At 40.7% G+C, this 25,110-nt stretch overlaps 1 protein-coding gene across 1 annotated transcript in view; it reads right to left on the bottom strand.

The window, feature by feature from the left end:
- col27a1b (collagen, type XXVII, alpha 1b) overlaps positions 1-24,901 on the bottom strand; it is a 73,936-nt gene extending 49,035 nt beyond the window's left edge. Inside the window, exons 1-7 of the mRNA XM_080045187.1 lie at positions 24,488-24,901; positions 22,652-22,716; positions 17,008-18,329; positions 13,707-13,760; positions 9,140-9,193; positions 5,745-5,798; positions 5,113-5,166 (exon numbers count right to left, since the gene is read on the bottom strand). Coding sequence (XP_079901313.1) covers positions 5,113-5,166; positions 5,745-5,798; positions 9,140-9,193; positions 13,707-13,760; positions 17,008-18,329; positions 22,652-22,716; positions 24,488-24,540 — 1,656 coding nt within the window. The 5' untranslated portion in view covers positions 24,541-24,901. The remainder of the gene's footprint in view (positions 1-5,112; positions 5,167-5,744; positions 5,799-9,139; positions 9,194-13,706; positions 13,761-17,007; positions 18,330-22,651; positions 22,717-24,487) is intronic.
- Between the last annotated feature and the right edge of the window lie 209 nt (positions 24,902-25,110).

Raw genomic sequence — 25,110 nt, 5'->3', positions numbered from 1 at the left:
AATAAAAGCATGGACCAGTGTAAATAAGCAAGTGGCCATCAAGAGACCCATTCCGAGCACTCTGGAGACTCCGGAGTGTATACATGAGGATTAAAATCTCCTTCTGCAAACGTCCTGTGAGACATTTGGTGGTAGCTGATGCAAAGCAGGGCTCAACTTGAAAGGCTACTTCACTGAGTCTCTGCATGCCTTGTGAAGGGGATGAGGGAGGAGAAAGCATCTTAATTTAAGATGTTGTGTGCTGATATTAGGTTTGCTAAAATTTGATTATTTGAAAAATTAAAAGTAATAAAAAGAAGTATACTTGGCAGGATGCCAAAATATCTTAAACATTCATAAAGCCGTGTGATTTTACTACATGCTAATGCTAATATAAACTGTTAAATGTGGACCATGAAGTCTTAAACTTAGATGTTCCACTTTATATTTATCCTAAAGGAACATTTTCAACATTTTGCAAAGTGATTTCCTGTTTACCCTGTTTCCTGTCTGTATATATACACACCAAAGTGAACTATCACTTGGCTTTAGCTTTATATTTGATGTATACATATTAGAGTGGCATCTCTGTATTCCCACTTCGAGAACTCTAAAGATTACAAGCTCTTACCAAACTGCCTTTAAATACAGTATCACATACCACATGCTGCTAAGACTATATCTGCTTTTTTCATTACACCATTTACAATATTGTTATGTTTGTAATGAATAAAATATTATGACCTGAAACTTTTGACCCGATAATACATTTAAATGAGATTCTATGAATTTGAAAATCTCTCCTTCGGTGGGTCGTGTGGGGTTGAGAGGTTGAGGCATAGTGAGACTGACATGCCTGGAGCAGTTAAGTAAAGTCATGCTGGCAGGCCAACATCCAGTCTTGTTTTAAAAAAGGCCAATGTTGGTCCAGTGTATCATCCCAACTCATGAAAGTACATTGATAACATACCATTGGAACACTTTACAAAAAACATCACAACAACTCCACAGCTACAAAACAAATGAAATGAGACTTGTGCCTCTGAGGTCACCATGATGTGAGAACTGATACTTAGGGATACTTGTGCATTTACAGAAGTATGTAACAGAGATGAAAAACAGTTGTGAGTTGATATTTTACAAATGGTTCAGAGCTTGTTCCCTGAGACCCATAAAAAAGTCCAAAGAGAGAAAGAAACAAAAACACATTGAGAGCCAACTATTATTTAGTCTTAAACCCTTCTGTCACATCCCCTGCAGCATTTGGGACAGAGTGAAGCCAGATGCCGGCCCATTGGCCACAGTAATTCTATCAGACACTATTACACTTCAGTTCTGTCTAACTCCTTATTGATGGTTATTTATCTATTTATCTACGGACAGACAGCCATGTGCTCCGAGTTGGAAATATCTGAAAGGATCCTTTGGAGGGGACGAGTCTCCAGCTGGAGCAAAAGCTCTGCAGCCACCCAAAAGGACAAAAGAATGTGTCTGGGCCTTTCAGTGTGGCCAATACAGCTGAGTACAGTAAAAGTACGGAAAGGAAGTATGTGCCTGAAGTGTGCGGGAGTGTGCATGTGTATCTGCATGTGTAACTCAAAAAATAAATAAAAAAAACCTGGACAGCTTTTACAGTTCTGTAAATCCATCGTGTGACATAAAGATGGAAAGAATCACACTCTCCATTAGTTGTCCTTCTCTATAAAGGCCAAACAGTTTCAATTAGTGAAACTCACACCAGCTTAACCAAGTAGCCAACAGGAAAAGTGCAGCAGCAGCAGCTGCTAGGGTTTTCCCCACTGACGGAATAAGAAATAGACTTTCCTTGGCACGCACAAAATACCTTGTGCTTTCCATAGTTTTTTATTTTTACTATACAGTATAACACAAAAACTTATTCCCACCTGGCACGTCTCACACATCTTTCTTGGACAAATCAGACTCGGCAATAGAGGTATAAGAATGTTATTATAGAAAAGCTGCGGAGCAGGAAGGAAAAATCTTGAGGGCTGCACAGCTAATAAAAAGTTGAGCACTATTCCAGCGTGCCATGATCAGAGCTGGCTGTGTTAAAGACACGCTCTCCCCGCAGTGTTGGTTTTTGACACACATACACACAGACACACACACACACACGTCTCTTCTTACTTCACGGCGCAGAGCGCTGACTGACTCCCAGGCAACCTCCCCATTACATCTTTACACATTTCCCACAGTGAGAAAGGCTTTCTCTGGCAGCAGGCCAAGGATTGAGCAGAAAACTCAACCAAAAGAGTTCATAAAGCAGCAGCAGGTCAAAGATGTACAAGAGCACGCGAGAGAACGTAACTTCGAGTTCCATCTGTGGCAGATGATGGAAGTTCGGTGTAATTTGAATACAAAAGTGCCCTGTAAGGAGTTTTGGCTTCCAGTGCCGCAGTATGATCAAAACAGAAAAAAATCTGAGTAAGAACAGCTGCAAGCAATGAGGTGTCTGGTGGCTTTTAGCAGAGCCGAGCTGATTGCCTTGTCTTTACTAGCTGGATACAAACCGCATTGTGTTACTCTGTGTGGCTGTCAGTAGTTACTTGTGGGGATGAGAATGTCTTCAAGGTTAACTCAGACTTGATCAGAGGGACCAGGATCCCACCTGGACAAATCATCACCAGAACAGGAAAAGAGGATCTGTAGCAACCACTTAACTTCTGCCAAGATGCCGGTCCACGCCCAGCAAAGATCCGCAATTACCATAAATCAGCAGGAAGAATATCAGCTTTTTCCCATGACTCCACATTCCATGACTCACAAGTGCGAGAAGAGGTCTTTTATTTTTTGGATGCTGGAGTCCGTCCTACTACTACAATGAATGGAGGTACCTTGAGTGCACCAGATGGCTTTTCCCAGTCAGCACTGTCCCATTGCCCGATTGCATAACAGATTGTTGGAGCTCCCGCCAAGGCATTATTGCACATTATTGGTTTGTGTGTGTGCACGTGTGTGTTATTTTGGCTTTTTACTGTACTGATGCATTGTTTTAGTTTCTTTCCATCTTCACTAAAGTATACTGTAATTCTGACAGACTACACAATAAGTTGTAAGATTATAAACAGGGTCTAATTAAAAGAAACCCTGAGTTTTCAACAAGCTTTTATGACTTTGTTTTTCTAAACAGATGTTGCAACACTCAAGACATTCAGGTAAATCAGCCGCGATTCCCTTTGTAAAGATTCCTAGATTCTATGTATGAAGAGCGGACCCCCAAGCTTAAAAAGCTAATAAATGAATGGTTTTGTTATGTTTCCATTTTCCCCCAGCTAACAAGATGAATCTGGATGAATTGCTGAATTGGTGAAATTGCTGGCCTAAAAATGAACTGCCCATTGTCACACTCTCACAGCGTTGGGAGGTAAATAATAGAAAAGATGGATGAGTTGTTGTGGAAGATTTTGCAAGGCCTGTTGTTTCACTGTAATATGCTCTTGCTATGGACAGCTAGTAAACAACACACTACTGGACTTGTGTTATTGATTAAAGGAGTGAAAGTACAAACAGAGTAACACATACTTCTTTCAGTCCAATGGCTTTGTTAGGAAAATATTTGTATTTTATTTTTTGTTATTCTGAACTGACCTGACAAGATAATAGTAATTTCTCAGCAAAACAACAAAGATCCTTCAACATTGGTTAAAAATACATTTGGTGATATGCCTCTTACGAATCCCAAGAAAACAAACACTAAACACAACACACAAAGTATTCTTCTAACAAGTATTGCCTTTGGGCAAGGACTAGTTTATCTTACTCCTTGCTGAGCCATAGAATTCCATTATTGCCCAAAAACTACTTTAGACCTAACGCCATGTTGCATGAATTATGGGCCTGACTTCCAATTATTCCTCACTTACAATGAGTCCACCATAATCGCCCCAAAAATGGAAAACACCAAAGTACAGCTAACTCTTATAGACAAAGGTGAAATTAATTGGAAATGCATAGAGATATAATATGGCAGTGTTGCTTATGGCCTCGTCACAAACTGGCTCAGGGAGGGAATCAAGACAAGAAATGAAGAGTTATTCATTAAAACTTTAGCTGATAAATAGCTTTGTTGACAATAACAAAAATAAACAATATTGTCAGCTGTTTTCTTTAATGTAAGGAGGTATTATGTATGATACATCATACTTCTAATTAAATGTATTATACAATTTAAAAAGCATTGCCGTCACCAAAATGAGAAATGAAAACAAAAATAACACAAAAATATTCTCTTCGAACAACGTTATTATGTAAAGCCAAGTCAGTCAGTTAAACAGTACTACTCGGCATAGTGGGAAATCCAAGGGGCTCCAACCCACATGAGATGTGTAATTACTGTGAGGGGGAAAACAGGCTTTGGGAAAAGGCCAAGGATAAAATGCACAAGGCCATGGAAAAACATGCTGCTAACCATCACTCTTTGTCAGGATAACCCAGCTCAGCATCATGTAAAGAAGTCAAATACTGTAGTCTAACAATGCAGACACGGACCAGATCACAGAACTAAACCACATTCATAACTAATGTGCTATTTCGTTTAGAATAATTGTTCCCTAGGGAGTCAATGACATACCATGAATTTAAAACTAAATCCTGTAAAACTCATGTTTCACTCAGCAAACTTCAGCACTCCTCAAATATCTTAATTCTTTTTACAGGCCTGTGAAACTGATGATGTAACAACCCAAATATTGAAATCCTTTAGTAAGTTATCCCACAGGGGACCCAGAACACAGGTGTGATCCTTGATGCCTGCAGTATGTGAGGCTGCCTTCCAAACAAGAGCTCAGACACCCATGTTTGGCTGAAGCCTCTAAACACTTACATTTCACAGACTCCCCCCTCTAAGTCAGTTCAGACTGGGCCAGAATTTAGATGATTTAGTGATCCTCCATATACACAACTCCACCCATTCAGACACTCATTCATTCAGGGTGTCGGATTTATGTCTGAAAATATCTTGAGAATAGAAAAGGGAGCAGACGCATGCACATGCAATATGAACTTTCACACATATGGGACAAGGACAGTGTATCTGAAGGATGTCAGTTACTTCATTATAGACATACAAACACAGTTTGTGTTTTTGAGTTTGAAATAAATCAGATTTTCTACCTTTCGTCCATCTTGGCCAGGCAGTCCAGGGGGGCCCATGACACCAGATTCTCCCTAGGGGACAAATTGGATCACATTCAATAGACTGAAATGATGTGCAAGACTGTCTTGTAATATACTATAATCAAGTAGTTATTGTTGTGGAAGTGTTTTAATCAGTTAAACCTTGTGGGAATAAATTAACTGAAACTTTTCAACATTTACGTATTTAATAAAAGTAGATAAAACAAACAGAAATCAAAATTTGATTCAGCTGAAAAGGGTCAGACCTATCTTCCCATGGAAAGAGGGTAGGAGGAATGACCAGGATCATTGCAAAACTTGCAGCTATGCAGTTAAATGTGTTTACATCTGTTATATCACTTTAAGTGTCAACACAAATACACTCAGTTGGTAAACACATTATAGAAAAACGTTTTTACATGTTAGGACATAAAACAATTAAACTCTTGATGAACTCTTTAGGAGCTGTTTTCCAAAAACATTCTTTATAGCCCACCCCTTGTAAATGGTACTTAACTAACAGAAGGTGTGAACATTATACAATTCACAGATGTCTAAGTAAAACATCACAGGAAATAATTCTCCCGTCACAGTTATATGAAAAGATATATATATAACAATATGCATACTTTATGTCCTTTTTGGGGTGAACCAGGGGACAGTCCATGATCTCCTTTTTGCCCCTAGAACATAAAAACAGAAAACATTTTATTTTTTATACTTTCTGAAACCTTTTTCCCACCTCAGTAGGCTTGAGATATACCGTAGTCTTCAACCAGGTTCACAGCTTTCTAGTTGGCTGTTTGCATGTACTTTATCAGAGAGAAATGAGTTCAACCTATTTATTGGTGAGAGTAGCAGTAGTATTTACACAAACGTGCAGTCCATTTATGCCCTGCGGCGACTCGGTTTATACCAAGCCAGCGAGAAGTGATGGGGAGTGACTGTGTACATTCTTCTCCCTTTTCGGGCAGTGGGAACCTGTCAGTGCATTCTGGCTCAGCATTCAACATCCAATCGCACTGGCAAAAGAGTGGCTAAGTTATCTACGCAATTATAATGTTAGTGGTCTCTGGAGAAATAGAGGATTTCCTGTGTTTGAAACGAGGATATTTTGAAAAATGTTACCGTACTTTAGTTGGTTGTTAATCAACCAAACAGATGTTATCAGCTGATAGCAAGGACCCTGACACATTTCATCTAACAAATTGAAGTTAAGGCATAGAGAGCCATATTGTATTGCGAGTCACTTGCGAGTGAAATCCTGAAGCTCACACCAAACTAACTCCTTTACTAAAGGGATTAAGGGGGATATTTTTTGCAGACCTCTTAGTGCAAAAGGCAACGGTCACTGGTGACAGAATGACAGGAGATCCCATCTGAGGTTTATCGGCTCATTTAAACCTGTTGTTTGAGTCAGCTAAAACTTGGCACTGAAAAGTCTTAGTGGGAAATTTTCTCCAGAATGATTTCTTCACAGAGCCAGCGGTGAGAATCAAGCCAAGAGCTACATACAGTACACTGTGTCTTCTTCTGGTCTAAAAGGTTTTCAGCTCAACTCCATTAACAGAAGAGTTTAAACTCAAAGATAAGCTAAAAAAGATAGTTTTACCTGAAAGCTAAATAACCAAATAAGCACTTAGCACAAGCACCACTACCTTGCACAGATTATATATGTATTTTATGCCTTCATTAATTTGATTTTTAAGTCCAATGGTAGGCTACTTATAGGCTAGCAGTAGGTACATGGATTATCATCTTCCCTCAATGTATCATTATGAGATCCAGATAAAGTGACATATCTTTAAAAAAAAATTGCAAACATTGTGTTTTCAACCGGCGTAGTCATTTTGCTTAAAGCCCGACCATGCAGTGGGTCAAACTGAGCCATTGGGCAAGGTATTGTTAAGTTGAAGCTCCAATACTTTACGTTCAATGTAAGATGTATGATTTTTCCCCTAGTTAAAGCGGCAACGAGTAACTTTTAAATAGTTTTTATTACTGCATTTGATCTGGTCGTACACCCAGTCCGATTTTCGGTTCACGCGTGCATGCTCTATGGTCACATATCCGTATTGGTCACAGATTTCAGTGAGGCGCAGGTGAGGGAAGGGGAGCGGGAGCCTTGTTTGAGACAGTTGTTTGTCGTCATAATGACTGATAACGGGGCTGAACCATAAAAGAAAAAAAAGAAAATGCAATGAAGAAAAGCTAAAAGGGAGAGTGATAGTCGGGCGGGAGGGCGTTGCCAAGCAACGTATACACAATTTCACGCAGCGAAACTAGACTGCAGTGTTTACTCCTAAATGAATGAGCGGTAGCCTACTAAAACAAAGTTTACTTTGCCTCACCAGCATCATCAGATGACCATTACTCATCGGAAATAGTCATTATTTACAACATAAACACATTACCTCATCGTGATCCATACTAACTAACTGCCATCTCTCGTTCATTCGCTTTGTGTGAGGACACGGGGACTCGTTCAGCTCCGTGAGAGGTGACAATGCATCAACTCATTGCAATCAGGTGTGTTTAGCACTTACTGGCATTAGTTGATGCTGTGTCACCCATAGACTCACGGAGCCGAAAAGAGTCCGGTGCCCTCACACTTTCAACACACGGAAACGCACCATATTGCTTCCTGATTATTTGAATCTTGCACGCCTGCACGAGCTACAAAACAGCTTCACGACAGCTGGCGTCGTAATAATACTACCGCTTTTGTTCAAAGGTGTCGCCAACGTGCCGACTTACTCGTAGTAGCTTTAAAGCGAGCAATGAATGGTACTTATTAGGTTTTAGAATGTTTAAAGACAGTGTGGAAAATGCTGATGTTCAATGCATTCAAATACAAAATGGTAATGGCTTGAAATATGGGCAATATTCCATTTTATTCCATTAAGTTTGACAAAAATACTCATTCGCAATATTGGACTGACGTGCTAAAGAGCTAAGCAAGCCACTCTGTTGACAATTCCAATTAGCTGGAACACAGACGGATGTCAAGTACTTGCTAATGATTGAGTAGGAACAAATTAAAACTGGTGTTCTCTCCTGAACAGAAGAAAATGGCTTTTTAAAGAGGCTACAAAGAAGAGTTGTGCTGTAAAGCCAGGAGGATCTGACCTCAGACATGCAAACTAAGGGAAATCACAAACAAACACTGGATGACGGAGGAAAGCCACAAGAAATACTTGCTCTTCAAATTAACATTGTTGAATAAATGCCTTTGTGACGTCTGTTACTTAAGGACTTTAAAAGAGTGTAAAGGCTGCATGCAGCTTAAAAATCACAGCTTACATTTTTATTGTGTTGTATTGACTTTACATTTTTAACTTGTTGGCACATCTTGCATCCAAAGTGTTTTTTTTTCTAACTCAACCTAGTCTGTGAAAAGCCCCAAACAAAAAAGTAGTGTTGTTGTTGTTGCTTCGTTTGTCTACTTCTTAAAACTACCTCAATTAATTTGGAGGTGATAGCATGTGGCATTGCTGTTTCAGTTCTGGTAGTGGGATCTGGGATCATTGATTGTTCCTTTCACACTTTGGCTGACATTTTTTTTAAAATATATAGTGCATAACTTCTGTACAACGTACAGTACATGAGGTAGGCTTTCAGTGATCGCTTAGGTATTTCTGCTGTATGTCCAGGTTTTTTCTTAGCAGTAAAATTAACAACGGAAACATTTCTTGGGCGCTTCATGGGATTTTTCTGAGCTCCCGCGCCAGTCGCAGAGAGTGACACCAGTTTGTAAACGCTGCCTTACTGAGAAATACAGAGAGCGTTTTTTTTTTAGCTGATAGGCTTTATCAACTTTGTGTCAACTCATTTGGCAATGGCTTGAAAAATTCATGTGAAAAATTTACGAACTATATGAAAAAGTGACGCACTATAGCTTTAAATGATTGTGTTCTGGTTTCTTTAATTCCTATACACTTTACTAGTTGACCATGTTGTGGGTTTCTTTATTCCAAAAGACTTATCATTTGCATTTGACATTATTGTTTTTTTAAGGCTGTACCTTGACTCCAGGAGATCCAGAGCGACCAGGGTTTCCATGTGGGCCAAGAGGACCCTAAAAAAAAGAGACACACATGATTAAGGAAGACACTGAGTAAAGGTGATCATTGGGGTCAATGAAACACGCCTCTTTCAGCAGCAGAGGGGGGTGGAGTCAGTATATATATGAAGTATTCACAGATGTATGCACATATTGTTCCCTTTCCACTGTCTGTTTTTGTTATGGGACAGATCGGCGGTGCCCCAGGGTCTCTCTGTGTTTGTGTATAGGTGCTCTGTGAGACGCACTGTGTTTCCTGCCTGCCTCATCTGTCTGCTTGCCTGTAGAAGTTATGACATATGGATGTGATTTTCCTCATCCCTACACTTTTCCACTGGTTCCAGGGGTCCCGCAAAGTGAAGGCAACTCATCCATCACACCGTTATCCCCCAATCACTTTGTGCCACAGACTGTAGCTATCCGTGATATATAACGTGGTTATATGCAATTCACTGAGATATCCCGGCCGAATGCTTTATCGAAAGGGACCATCTCCTGCAAGTCAATCCTGGTGGGTAGTGGGACACATAAAAGGAGCGGAGAATGTGGAGACAAAATCTATTTTCTTGTGTGGAAGGGGACTGTAAATTCAAGTGTGCTGCAAAGACGGATTGTTTGGAAAAAAAAGCCACAACTTCCTGAGGCATCCCAGTGAGGATTCTTCAGTTCGACTTGCACACTGCGGAGCGGGGTTGAATTGCTGAGCATGGAAAAAATCTTCCCCCAGCTAAATTTGAAAGCTTTGAAACATGTTCAGATGGCCAGAACAGGAAGCTACTGTATCTTTAGCCCTTCAAAGTTATTTGACTTTTCAGACTATCCATGGGTTGAGAAGAAAGAGAGACCTTTTTCCCCAGAACTGGAGGTGCAAGTGAGGGATAGGATTACTCTTGAGTCAAACAGACAGAGGAGGCCAAGAGGTGTAAGTGTACAGTTGGGTGATCCAGGCCTGCCTCTGTTATTTATCCCTGCTCAATTATCAGACTGCAGAGAGGAGTGGAAGAGCCCAGGCAGCTCTCCCCCATTCCCAACAAACTGGCCAGACCGCTCCCCCCTCGCAGGCGCTCGCTGCTGGGCATATGGAGACACTTAACAGAAGCTCATCTACAGATTTCCTCCTTCTCCGCCTCCTTTCAGAGCATTCCCCTTTTCACTCTCTCGATATTAAAGCGCATGGAAGTCATTATCTCCAGATACTAGGGAGCAAAGGGAGCAGGAGACAGAGACAAAGGGGGAGGTCCGGACAGAATATTACAAATTGCATTCTCCCAGGACATAAAGTGAAGACTGAAGAGGCACGGCACTGTTGACAAGGAGGGCGGGTGTTATCCTGATGGGAGACAAGCGTAATGAGGAGAATGAGTCACACTGTCCATTTACCTTCGCGTGGGTGAGAAGGATAATAGATTACCTCTTAGCTTAATTAGTGAAAACATCTCCTGACAAAAAGGCCATTTAAAGACCACCAGCAAATAATCACAAGCATACATAAGAGTGCTAATGTAAAAGGCCTGGTCAGCACTCAGCACATACACTATCACTTACTCTCACACACACACACACACACACACACAACTCCTGCAGATGAAGGGCACCTGTATGCCAGAGCTGTGACCAGGTTTACGATGTGGGCCAACGACTTTTACAGTCCTGACACATGGAGTGCTACTGTTACTATTGGCCATTAACCCAGACCAGACCTGCTTACACCTTCACTTGCCTGCACCGAAGGGAAAAACACTAAGCCGGAGGAGTATTAGATATGACGTTTTTTTTAAAGGATTTAAAAGGACCTTAACTCCTACTCACATTTTTGTTGCGAGTACGTTGGTGCTGAAAATATAAACTGCAAAACGTCCTTTGCATCAGAGGCTGTGTGTGGTACATAGACCTACCACATTCTGAGAGAAGCAAAAGTAAATAATTTTGTCAACTGATTATTGATTAGATGACAGGTGTGCTTTTATACATTAATATGAATATTTAAGTAAGACATGGAAAGTTGGTTGGATTAAAGGCAGACAAACCTAACCATATTCATATGCTCAAAGTGTTACTGTCAAAGCTCAGGAACAAGTCAACAACGATGAACAAACTTACTGCCAGCTTATTCTTTGAAAACCCAACCACTTAACTGGACTCTTAAAGTTTGCTAACTATTAGCTTAAGTAACCTAAATAGCTGAAAACGTCAGTGTAAACAATGTTGACAGAAAAACGTAATCAAGCCCCAGAGAGAGCATGTTCATTCATGCCTATGCATGTAATTAATTTCAGAATAATGTAAATTTAACAACATAAATTAGTTTGGGGTTCTGCGCCGCTTGCAAAGAAAAAGCTTCCATTGCTCACGTCTCCGTAGACTCCTTATTTCATGTCATAATACCGTAAACCATTATTAATTATGCAAATGTTTTTCTAGCATCACGTACTGACTGCACACTGGCAGGTCCGTTTCTCTGCACAAAGCCTTCTTTGATCAGTGCTCAAGCCGGTTCTGGCTGAACTCCGGCGCTCATGGCTATATGTTGAGTCAGTATCTGACTTAAAAAGGGAAAGTGATATAAGATAAGGGCCTTTTTAATGATCTCAGCTCCTCAATGCACATCTGATCATTCTGAGCGGAATACATCCGTCACCCATCATCAGATTCTTGAGGCTTTTTAACGTCACAAAACAATCTTCTTGTACGGTCTGTCCTAAGCAGCCTTTCAAGTAAATCTCTTTTCAAATAAAACCTTGATTAATTTTAAAAGGTAGAAAATAATTGGGGCAGAAATGGTACAACAAGGCTTTAAATATATTCTTTGGACAGGATTATACATTTTTTATACATTTTTGTATTGTCCAAAACTCACACACACTGCAACATTTTGATTTGGTACTTTTCAGTTCAAGTAAATGATTAAACATTAGCATTACCAAGGACTGAATCACATTCAGCCTTCTTCAATGTTAATCTCTTCCAAACAAACCTTGTATTATCTCTAAATACTTAGTTTCAACAACACAAATATTTGAATATGACTTTTCTTTAAAGGTATCTTGAAGCTACCCTTTTAAAGCAAAACACATTGTGAATTGAGTGACATATTGTCTGATAATTGTTCTGTGTTTGGACTTACAGTATATTTAAAATATAAATAAATCTACTATAGTGAATGTCACTTTCATTCCTTATGTTTGTACAAGCTATGCCAAGTCCAGAGTCCACTTTAGAGCTTTCTGTAGCTCATGTGTGTAGCCGTGAGGAATTTCTTTCTAATCACGTAAACTATCCGATTCTTGATGGTTCAAGAAAAAAAATCAGTGAAAACCTGAACTACACCCTCAGGTTCCTTTTTTTTCTCTCCCTGTGAGTCGGTGTGGCCTGCAGTTGGGTCTCAGGAGCTTGATGATGAATGAACTCTATAGAGGTTGGCGTACTACTGGATAGAGCTGGTGAACTCCAGACAGGGTCTTAAATGCCTTTAATAAGTTGGGGACAAAGCCCTCTTTCTTCCTTGTTTAAAGGGATTGGGTTCCCACAGCCCACCCCTCTGAGGCCTGACCGCAGGGCAACAGTCTCACGGGCTGCGGCAGGTAGCACAAGTACTCTGCAGGAGAACCTCAGCAGGAGCTCTGCAAAAGAGCAACCAAAATGGGTATCGCTCCATTCTTCTCACTGCCTGACATTCTACCGCATTAATTTCAATTTAGGACTCGCCAAGTTAAACTTGCTTCATTCATTTTCAAATAAGTTAAATGATGGGGCAGTTTAAAGGGCAGTAACTATGTACACATACACAACCATCAGTTAAAGGTCTTAATAATAAATCGAAATAACAAAACTCCTCTTGGGACAAATCATCTCCTAGTGTTTTAACTCTTCTCATGTTTCTTCTGAAAACATGAGCTTGAAATAACATCTGCACTCACTTTATGTGGTTCCATCAGGAGCTCCCAGTTGTTGTCTGACTCTGAGCCACTAAATGAGAGATATGGCACCGACGGACTCATTCCAATACACTAGAAGCATTCACCATGTTAACATAGGACCCACGCCTAATTTAAGTACCAAAATAGTTTATGTATGGGATAGAAAGTACTTTTTCTGGAAAATATATATAAATATATTCGCCCAAGTTACCTTATTTTTTCATGACCATCTAATACCAACCGTATGTGTTCAGTTAATATAACATTGGCAACCTGCAGATTTGTAACTTGCGGTTGTTTGCTCTCCAGCTTTACAAATGGACCTTGGCAGCAGAGAGGCACAGCTTGATCAACCCCAGAGCCAAAGCCAACTAACGTCTGGCTGAAAAATGCTCCATAATCCAAAGATGTCACAGAGTGTTTGATTGAAATGCTCAAATGTCTTCCATATCAGTGCACTGCCAGTGGTGGAAACTGACTATAACGCAGATCAGACATGATGATTGATGCATCATTAAGATTTTAGAGGGGGGTTGGGAGAGTGGTTGTTGAGAAAGAAGACTTCTAGGAAAGGCAAATGGTAAACTTGTAGCCGGTTGGGAGACACTCACCCTTGGACCCCTCTTCCCTGGCTTTCCTGGCAACCCTGGAAGTCCTTGGAGGCCCTACAAAGATATGAGACGGCAGAGACAGAGTGAATCAAGTCTATAAGGAAATAAGAGTTGCTGCCTTTTGTGGTGTCATTTCAAGGGAGTCGTGAACAGCCTTCAATGGTAAGAGACAGTGTCAAGTGTTCAAAGTAAAAATCGTGAAAAAGGCACTCGAGCAAAAATGCAAACATGTCATAAGTTTTTTTCATCTTATACATTAGTGAAGTTAGCGGAGGGTTGCCAAGCGTTCAATCAGTGAGATGTTGGAAAGCGTCTGAGTCTCTTGTTAGAGGCTAAAGGCTGTTACATACTCCGCGAGAAGAAAGAAGAAAGTTCTCGGTGACAGAGCTGCGAGAAGTTCTTTCTGGTCTGACATTACATACTTCACGAGAACTCAACTGCCGAACTCCTCACCGCGGCGCATTGTTACCATGGAAATTTGACTCAGTAGCGCCAGCTGATTTCACTTCGCTTTCCTCATTGACTTCAAACTGACCAATCACACAGTAGTTCTCGGACAAGCTGCGAGAAGAAAGTTCGGCCCGGGTGATGTGTCGAGAACAAGCTGCGAGAACAGCTAAACAAGAGCTGAGAGAAGAAAATGACGTCATTTTCTTCTCGCAGCTCTGTCACCGAGAACTTTGTTCTTTCTTCTCGCGGAGTATGTTACAGCCTTAAAGCAGCCCTGTCCCTTTGCAGCCAATATGATTTCATCCATAAACCATCGCAGGGCACAAACTGTAAGTCTGACTCATTGTACTGGCAGGGAGGTCGGCACTGGCTCCAGCTGCGGCCAATCACATTAATTATGGGCATCAGCTAGCTTTAAAACAATTTCATACACGGATTAGCAAAGCTCCGAAAGGTGAAATCTAATGAGGGGTCAAACTGTGGAACCTGAGTTTGCTTGAGATGTTACGATTGTTACTTATTTCCCCATGGTTCCAAAAGTTTAAAGGAAAAGGGAAATGTGCCGTAAATAGCTCAAGGCACTCCAGCTGAAATTGGGTTACTGTAATAATGTCAAATCTATACTTTTGTTTGACATAGTAGGCCAAAAGCTAAAAATACAATTTTTCAGCCAACATACAGTTCATTCTGAATGAGTGTGTTTATAGAATTTACACAATTATTAAACAATAACTATTCATGCCTTGAAACAAGGTTTAAAAAAATGAATCAATCCAACTTTTCCACTCACTATACCAGTTGTAAAATCTCACCTTAGGGTATTTCCCGAGACAGATTACCAAACCAATTCACTTTATTTGGCTGATTACAGATCTAATTAGTTAGGTCACTATTAGAAAATCCACTGTTTCCGTAAATTGTATCACACAATACAATCCTGTTGCTGCTTCGAAGAATCCTGCGTTTCATCAATGACTGATTTACTGAAATGTTTATATATGTACTTGTGGGTACATAACAAGCATCATAATATTACTTAAAACTTAATACTGTAATCCTAAAGACCTTTCTTGATTATCTAGTTATCAATTGTGAATCCTACCTTTTTTCAAAGCTTAGGCCTGTTGAAGAATTTACCAGCACTTAAGTCATATATTAGACTTGACAAGCTGTGTTTAAAAAGAGTTCCAGTAGACTGTCATATTTACTTTCAAAGACATTCCTGCCCTTGTGAGCACCTTGTGTACTTTGTGTCTTCTTAAAAAAGTCCATGTGCACTCAACATCAACCACAAATCCCAGTGTAGGGGGGTCAAACACCCAATAATGGGCTTTTAGTCATGAACTTTTTAATACAATTGTATGACAATAATTTTGATTCCGTTCCCGAAGCCGCAGTCTGTTTAGTCTTTAGTTTATAGTGAAACATAAGCAAGCAATTCAATGGTGAAAGTCCTCAGTATTCCTTACTTTTCTGTTATGAAAATGGTTTGAGTGGGTTCATGGACATGCAGAGCTGTGGTTTCGCTCATTGCTAAAGGAGGAAAGCTTTCCTTTAAACATTCTTTTTGGTCAAACTTGACCCAGGCCAATACAAGACAGAAAAGCCCTTTCACCGAGGAAAAATGTGGGAAACCATTGTGTTGTACAAAAGAGAAAACGGTGCCCAATGGGACCACATGATCAATATGAATGTATACAGTGCACAGTCAACACTGGTGCAATCGATGACAAAAGGAAATACTGTGTTCATAACTGAAACTGCGCGGAACGGAGAAGCTCAGTCTAACTCTGCAGTCTTGACATGATAAAAGTAAGGTTGTCTTTATTAGTCACTTAGCGATTTTAGCATTTTAAATCATTAGCTTAGCGATGTGAGCAATGATCTAGTAGGTCTGGTGTACATTTGATTTCATGGTTTGTAAAAAAATTAACTGTCTGGATTTGAAAAAAGGACACCAAAAGACACATTTCCATTTCCAAAAATTACTCCTACCAAGAAAAGCAGTGGTGCCCAAAATGGGAAAAAATACTTCAGCTCTCAACAAAGGTTATAAAGCACTGCCATGGCATTGCACAGTCCTTCATATTTGACTCTAAATGGTTAATTGTGCACAAGTTCTTTATCCTTTTTTACTTTTGACCTTACTTGTATGTGTGAAGTATGCCCTGTCTGAGCAGTCACACTCCTTCTCAGAGGAATCTAACACCTGACCACCAGCCCCTTTACTCAGACGAACTCTAACTGGCAAAGACTGGATATGAACCTGACTATTTCTATCACTGCCGCTAAAAAGGAAATCACACTTTACGTAATAAGCTACAATGTAGCAAGGCATCACATGCAGGTGGCAGAAAGACGTGTTAGAAAGAACAAAAAAACAAGGAAGCTGAAAGCAGCTATTGTGAATCATTAACACTGCGTCACACTTTTGTCAAATAAGCATTTCATAGATGCAATGTTCGGTGCCAGATTCACAAAACCGCTCAAAAAGGAGCGTCAGCAGCAGTTCTGGACATCAAAGAAAGGCAAACCAACAAACTGTCATACCCGTGGAACATTGTGATCTAAAGTTGTATTAGGTTATTGGCCCAAAGCATATAAATTAGGCAACCAAAAGTTGAAACATTACAAATCAGATGCCCTTTTTCAAAAGCTAATTATTCTTTGAATAAATACTCAAATGTCTATGCTGTAAACAAGTCCTAATTAAAAACAAACAACCCTGGAGGTCAGGCACAAAGAATCACATATTATGTCTTGATGGTGTGATAAACATGAATGAACCCTAAACATGCATGGGTTTCAGAGGCAGGTATGTGTTGTGTTTGTTTAGAGCTCAAACACTCACCGACGGTCCTGGTTCTCCCTTTTGTCCAGGTGGTCCAGCCAGCAATGAGAACTGGGTCGGCTCCAGGTCAAATATTTGGAAGCCATGTGTTGCAGCTGGAGTGACTGGAATAAATGGGTTGGGTTTGACATCCTGTACACTGGTCACTTTTGGCTCAGGTTTCTTTGAAGCTACTGTGGTTGATGGCTCTTTATGGGGAAGGTAGGCGTCTGAAGGAGACCCCTGTGTGAAAGCAGCTGTGGTGCTGAGGTTTGGCTTCGTCTTGGATGGTCTGGTAAAAGCAGGTAAATCCGTAACAACGTCAGAAGGTTTCTGAGAACTAGTATTTCCTTGCTTTGTTCTTTTTCCGACACTGTCATGTGAAGTTGGTTTGGGGTTTGGTGGTGTCATGCTGATCCTAAGAGATGTTGCAGCAGTTTGAGTTGGAAATTTGAAAGGACTTTCCAGCCCTGGATGAACCGGTGGAGAAACAGACGAAGCATCAGGGTTTAGAGTGCTCACGGCCTGATACACAGATGTTTTGTTCAGCATCAGCGAGCGGTCCTTTGGAACAAGAATCACAGTCCTGGTACTTTCCTCGGTTAAGGCCAAAGTAGGTCTCGGAACCTTTTTGTATTTCTCTGACATGGACAGTGGAGTTATATGAGTAACAGTTATGTTTGGGTCTGTGGAAAATAGAGGTAGCAAAGGTTGAAACACAGGCCGAAATGTGTCGGCTTCTCTGCAATGTTTCTTAATGTAATCGCAATAGTTGTGAGCTGCCTTAGCAGAGGGATAAATGTCAAACTGACAGATGGCACCTTCAAACGGCACCGAGTTATGGGTCATTTTGCCCAGCAGAAAAGAGCCCTCTGCATCCAGAGCTTCCTCTTTTCTAAAATGCAAATCTGCATGTACAGTTTTCCTTCCACAATCAGTGTGGAAAAACACCTGATGGCCTTGGACGTCCAAGGCCAGACTATGCCACCGGCCATCGTGGACATCATAGTCAAAACTCACAGAGCTCTTCTGCCCTACGTGCACCAGGACCTTCCCTGGTACGAACTGCACGCCGAGCTGCACCTTCCTTTTCTTAGACAGAACTGAGAATAGAAAAGCACTGTTGATTCGGTGAACAGAGAGGCTGAGGATCATGGAGAGGTTAGTGGAGCTGTAGGAAGCAGGGATGACAGTGCGCAGAGGCACCTGGATACGTGCTCTCGGAGTGAGGATAACTCCAGACTTGAAGGGGATGACACCATTAGGGATGGATCGAACCCCTGGAGTGGACGACTCGCCTGCCCTTCGCCCAGAAAGCCCAAGCTGCAGCAGAACATCAACATCTTCAGAGAGAGAAAAGAGGGAGAAGTCAATGATTCTTTGCTTTATAGACTTAAAGCATATAGAGGTGCTGAACAATAACTTCTTTGTCTGACAATATCATTATATCATGATATCCAAGCTTCTTCTAAAATAATTGGCTCACACATTTCACTTCATATGTGCTTTAATACGATTGGATGAGTGAAAAGAAAATACTGTTTCAATTTGTGTAAGACACCTATTCAGAAGCATCCACTGTGGTACACTGATCTGCATCAAAGTAATATACGTATGGTAAGTGATAATTATGTTGTGGTGCCAAGCTTGGAGTTCAGAAGTTTAAAGTTACATTAATGCAAACCCTGCGGCAAAAGCTATTTTAAAAGGCTGCGTACAATTTCCATTAAGGCCACACACATCAACATCAAGTTTTGGGGATTGCCGTAATTAGGCAATCGTTTCATCAGTCTTAATTAGAGCAATCTCAGGAAACAGTGGCAGAGCGGGTCCCTGGAGAGGACAGTGGTAGGGTTTTAATAGACTTATTGCTGCACAGATAGAAAAGCTGTCTCACTTTGTCCGTGAATTTATGTTGATTAAAGTTGGTCGCTCTGACAGGGGCCACAGCTTATGAAAACATACTGCAGTGTCTTTTGCAGGTTTTAATTGCTACTTGTATCTCATGGGAAGGGAAATGTTTTGTAATTTTCACACATTGCAGCATTGTGTGTACTGTATATTGCTTTTAATTGGATGAGTTTAACTCCTTACAATAAATGCACTTCTGAGCAAAAGTGAATTTAGAAAAGACCATACTTTGATATTCATTGACACTATTTAGTATTCAACAAGATGCTCAACCAAAATTAGAGTAATTAATCATGTAATTATCCACTACATCATTTCTCAACTCCAAAACATTGTGGAAACCCCTAATCCCAACATGGTGGTCCTGAACCTAAAACCATGAAGCCCTGAAACAACAGCACCAGTGTTATACTAAGTCTAGGATATTACTTTTGCAAGCATAACATTCAGCGCTCTTAGAAAGTGAAATCTGTTTTTGATTCGAACATCTAAACAGCCTGGAAATGTTCCCATTATTATACGATTGTCTTTTGTTAGGCACCGGTGCAAGTCCTCAGTGATGTCAAACAAAAGTTTTCTGTTTAGTTTAGCAAGGTTGGAAAATAAAGGAGAACTGATCATTCCTGGCCAATCAGCAATTCCTGAACACGGTACCTTAATATTCTCAGTATGCGCAACGTCGGAACTTAAAGCTTAAAGCTTGAACTCAAATATTCTTCCTTTTCCGAACTGATGCCAAACAAATGGGGCCAAGGCTAAAATAAACTGCTAAATGATGAATTACGGCTGAGCAGAGGAGAAGCAATTATAGACACTAGACGTATTAGGAGGGAAACCCTCTGTGCAGGCAGTGGGAGGTCAGCTTGATTTGAAAACCCACACACTGAAAGGAAACTTCAAACAGAAAGTGAAATGAAGAACAAAGACTGTCTTCAGCTAGCTTTCCCATATAGCACACGTTTGAATTAATAATGCGGTTTGAGGAAAGCAAAATTGTTCTTTCTTTCTGTGATTTGTGATCTTCTTTTAGGGCTTTCCCATGCATATCTAAAATCTCTGCAGGAAGGCCAGATGCCTGAGGCTTTTCATGACCTCCTGATGAGCTGGAAAGAAGAAAAAAACTGAGAACTCAGTATAACACCCCCTGGAGACAAAGCCCTTCTGAAGAATAAAAGTTTTCATAAAGTAGGCATCGGCATAGACAAATGCATTTCCACTATTGGTAAGTCAATACAGACTTCATATTTCCTGCAGCTGCTTCACAGTAACAAACATAAGAGTCTCTTAACACTTAATTTGTTCCTTCAGGATAAGTGACAAAACTGGTTCCTGGCATTTAATTCAACCACATAAATCCAAGCCTGGGTTTATGGAAAGATGGAGAAGGTCTTTAAAGAACTCTGAATCCCAAGATGATACAGAGGGAAAGTTACGCTATATTTCTCAAGAACCAGGGAGTGAATGTCTGTCCTCTGAAACAGCACATTAATTCATAGTTGCCAAAGGAAGGCCCTTAAGTCAGTCAAAAGTTGTCTCAGTTCAACTTTCCCCATGCCACATTAAAATGGATGAGTTTTTTAAATGTATGACTGAGCAATGGGGCATCCAGATTACGTGAATTCTCAAGGTGCATGCATCTTATTACATTTGAATCATTTACAATCATCATTCATTACTATTCAAACTCTTTGCATTCTGATCAAGGATGATGCAAGATGGCTTCAAGGTAAAGGTATAGGGGAAGAGGTTAGGGGGTCCCCCCAGAAACCCCAGGGTTGCTAGTTTGATTGCAGGCACTGACATGTGAGCCACCATCTGGAAGGAGGCTGCTATTACATCTAGTGACAAATTGAGACCCTAAATCTGCTCCAAGGATGTTGCACTGTGGCCCTGACCATTACACAAAAAGTTGTAGGCAGTTTATGTATGTGTAATGATTGTAAGTGTGAAAAAATACTACATTTAAAGCACATTGACAGATGAACCTCCTACAAAGAACTTTTAAATGTTCATGAAGTTTTCCTCAAACAGCAAACGAGACGGTGCAAACAATGCCTGTTTTTACATAGTTATTGTTAATACCTTTCCCTCGGATACGATTTCCTTGGAAAATGATTTACTGCAAGCAGAACAGAACATCCTGTGCTTCCCAGACGGTATAAATCAAAGTTTACTTTGTTTCACCATCGTCATATTCCTATCTCACATTACCTCATATGCGGTCACTATTTAATTTGCTTTCTAAACAAATACAAGCACAGCTAGCACAAGCTTGGTCGCTGGTTTTGTTAAAAAACTAGTGCTTCTATCCAAAGGTGCCACTAGAATCAACAGAAACTGAAAGTTCCTTGTAGCCACTTCAAATTCTGGTGGCCAAGGTAAGAGTTTTGTTATAGTATCCCATGTGGTAGAACTATGATGGATGCAGAGGGAAAGGGTGCAGTGCAATGTTACTGATCCTGGATCGGGCCTTTAACTTGGCCAGGACCGTACAAAAAAATCAAATAATAATCAGTAAAGCCTGCACGTTTCATACCAGCAGAATTGTTTTCTGCTTTATTAATGGAAAAATCGATAGTTTCATTAGACTCTGAGAGTTTGCAAAGTAACACAGCTTTACAAAATATGTTTCTAGACACTCATTAATATCACATTATAGAGGCTACTACTACTGAGTAAATGCTAGAAATAGTTGAATCATAAAGTGCATTGGCAGAAACACTGGGAAGAGCTCTGATTATTGGATAAGATCTGGCAGTTTTTGATTGGCAGCAATATCAGACAACATGCCCATGAGGGTCTTAAAGTTGCTTAACAGAAAGCTGACTACATCTGACATCCCAGCTGAATGTGACTCAACATGATAAAGAGTGCATTTCAATTTTGCAGGGAAGACTTTTAGAATGAGGAATGACAGGCTATGTACCACATTGGAAACCTTTGTTAAGACATCAGAGAGAGATATGAGGCTTTTTTAAGCTGAAAGGCAAGAACATAACTGCTACAGACTGCTATAAGGTGTATAGGTTTGTCTTGCCATTTGCGATTAAATCCAACCAAAATAAATATGAAACGTACTTCAGAAATGACATATCATTATATTTTGATTGTTCTAATGAATAATGAAGGCCCTACGGCGATACATCGCCTCTACTGAGAGTAGAGGATGTAGTGACAACAGAGTGTGTGATATCTCTCATGCTCATGCTTACGATAAAAAAAAATCCATGAACATGAAGCCATTTTCTGAGCGGCGTCAGCAGTTTCCCACTAATCCGTTTCAAGTGTTCAGTACACAACATCTACTTCACGGGAAAAACAGGCGGAGAAGAGCTGCCGATCTTAAGCAAAGACTCAATGAGCTTTCCAGGAAAGAGTAAACATATTGAATCAGTCATGAAAGATCAAACAGTGATGCTGACAGAGGTAAGGCTGAGCAAGCAGTGAATGGAAAATGTAGATACTGATCACCTCTGTCATGCATAATCTGGATAACTTGGATAAACATGCACAACAAGGGGCCCATGTTGGGGTAATGAACACTTACTTACAGTTTTCCTTTTCACTTTCTACATCAATTTTTTTGTTCTAGAGCTCATACACCTAAAAGTGTCATTGTGACCTCCCAATACATCAGTTTTAATTTCCTCTTTCCCATACTAGCTTTTGAGGTACATTTGTGACAACTTGCTCATCAATGTGTCTGCAGAAAAGCATGCAAGCATCCCGCCATCCTTGTCCCAAAGTTGCTTACCTTGTGCTTGTGCGAGCCTTAGAGAGCAGGTACAACAGAGTATAGTCCAAAGAATCAGAACTCTCCTACAGAGAAAGAGAAAAACTTTAAAAAACAAAATGATTGCAGATAATCGAGGGGAACAGAAAGTCTAGGAGATGTTATCTTTTTCAATTCATTCATTTTTCAAGTGTGTTTTCATTCTTAAGTCTCTACAATGTCAAACACAGTGATTTATTCCCATTGATGTTAACCAGAGACCTCACATTGTATCCTCTATTTTCTTACTTCGCCTAGAGACATTTGTTTATGCTATGATGTTCATTCCAGTCTTCCTACTAATATGAAATTAAAGTTAAATGATCCAATAGTTGGGATTTCTGTTGACGCTCCTTTGCCAGAAACTCCTGCACATTCACCTACCACAGTGATCAGACTTGCTGTAGAAGAGCAGAAGTAGAAGATTGTCTTCGCTGAAAGCATCTTAACGTCTGTTTCAAGACAACAAGCTTTGTGTTATCTTCCTGCCTGAACAGATTACCTGCTGCTTATCACGGTCAGGTAAATGCTCCCACAGGACCACATCTGATCAACCTAAAAACCATGCCATCACATAACATAACTAAGTGAAAAGACAAGTGTTGCATGTGTCAAAGAAGGTGCATTTTCCTTTTCAGTGCCTTAAGACAAATTACCTTGATTACAGCATGTGTATAGGCACTTTCTTTTAGATAGTTTCGAAAGGGTTTCATGCATCCCCAAATGAAAGGGACAAACTTTACACCATTTATTTTCCCATGACAACTGATAAAGAGGAGCGTTTATCTCTCACACGCGGAGATGACATTGAAAGTGTCACATTATCTCCGCCGAGTGTGAACATATTATCACCAGAATAATGTGGCGGTTTTTTTAACACCCTCTTGGAATTAATGGTGCTGTGGTTTACTGGGCCTATCATGCAGCAGATGAAACTGGACGCCTGGCGAGCGAGTTGACGTTTGAAGTGAACCAGCGCTTGGCGACGAGTGCCATAATTGGAGCGGTCACAGGAAATCTTTTTACATTTGTGGTTTCCCAGGGAGCCGCGGAAAAGCCACTGGTCAACCGCTGACACACTCACTAACTGCTGGTTGAAGCTTTTAAAAGTTTTCCTCCCTCCTCCTCCTTCCCTCCCTCGCTTTATGTCCAATTCGCCTCACTTGCATTGACTTTAGCAGGAACCCAAAAAAGGAGAGAGGGGGGGGGGGTGTGCAGTCTGTGGCCAAGTCTCTCATATGTCCAGTGGGGTTATATGATGCAACATTTGGACTTTAAATTCCCCCTCCCATTGGGACAGCCGGCCCAACCAGCTGAGTGAGATGCACAGTAGGGAGGAAGAGAGAAAAAAGGGGGAGGAGGAGAATAAGGAGGACTGTCTCCTCCTCTCATACATCTCCCTCAAATCAGTCCCAGATTATTTGGCAGCTCATTCTAATACAAGCTGCAAAAGACACAACTTTGAGAACAGTACAGCAGGCTACACTCTGGCTTCTGCTGAACTATTCTGTCTAAAGAGCAGAGAAAATAGTTTCCACAAGCTGCCCAGAAACTTGAAGTAACACCACCTGTTCCCAGTCTATGACTGCCTATTTTTTTTAAACATGAACTTGACATTTTTTTCTCAGACAACTTCTGAACATATTCTGCAAAAGACTTGTGCAAGTTGTTACAATTTATAACGACGCTACTAGCAACTAAACATTTTACTGTCCAATGGACTTGACGCTAATTAAGACGCAGGTGATTCACGAGTACACTAATGACTCCTTCGTTAGACAAAATAAAATTATATATATTTGTTTTTTGTCGACTCACCCCCCGACTCCAGTGGTTTTGAGTTTGGAGTGCGGGGCATTGTCCGGCTCCATAGCGGTTACTTCATTCTTCCTTGGGAGTTTTTGCTACAGTCCAGCCGAGGCAGATAAAGTTTTTCCATTCCAGGTGTTCCCCGAGGGGTCGCGTGAGGAGTGAGCGTGCCACAGGAAGCAAACAAAACAACAAATCAAACGGCTGCAGTGAAAAGGCTGCAGCTTTCTGTCATTGTCGTGTCTCTTCTCGCGTGCCTGTACTCCTCTTCCAGAAGATGACACTAATTATTTTTTTATTTTTTAAGACGCTTTGTAGAGCTCCACCTGTGCGCGTCCTATGTTTGTTCCTTTCTTCCTTTCGCGCGTTTTGTAGTACAATTAACGTCACATCAAGTATAGTCCAGCTTTCCCGGGGAAACGATGCAGGACAAGATGACGACCGCCGTGTGTGTGTAGGCCTATGTATGTGTAAGCGTTTGTCTATGTGTGTGTGTGAGTCGACTTCCCAAAATGAAAGTTTATTGTGGACTGAGGAAAATCTTGAGAACCGGGAAGGGGGAACACCTCCCTCTGTCGCCCTCAGCTGACATCGAGGGAAACTCATTTGCAGCAGAGACGATGCAGCGCTGC

The sequence above is a fragment of the Ammodytes marinus genome (assembly GCF_949987685.1).
Source record: "Ammodytes marinus genome assembly, chromosome: 2".
Classification (NCBI taxonomy): Eukaryota; Metazoa; Chordata; class Actinopteri; order Uranoscopiformes; family Ammodytidae; genus Ammodytes; species Ammodytes marinus.
The sequence above is the reverse complement of the archived record's forward strand: the minus strand, read 5'-3'. Positions and strand labels throughout refer to the sequence as shown.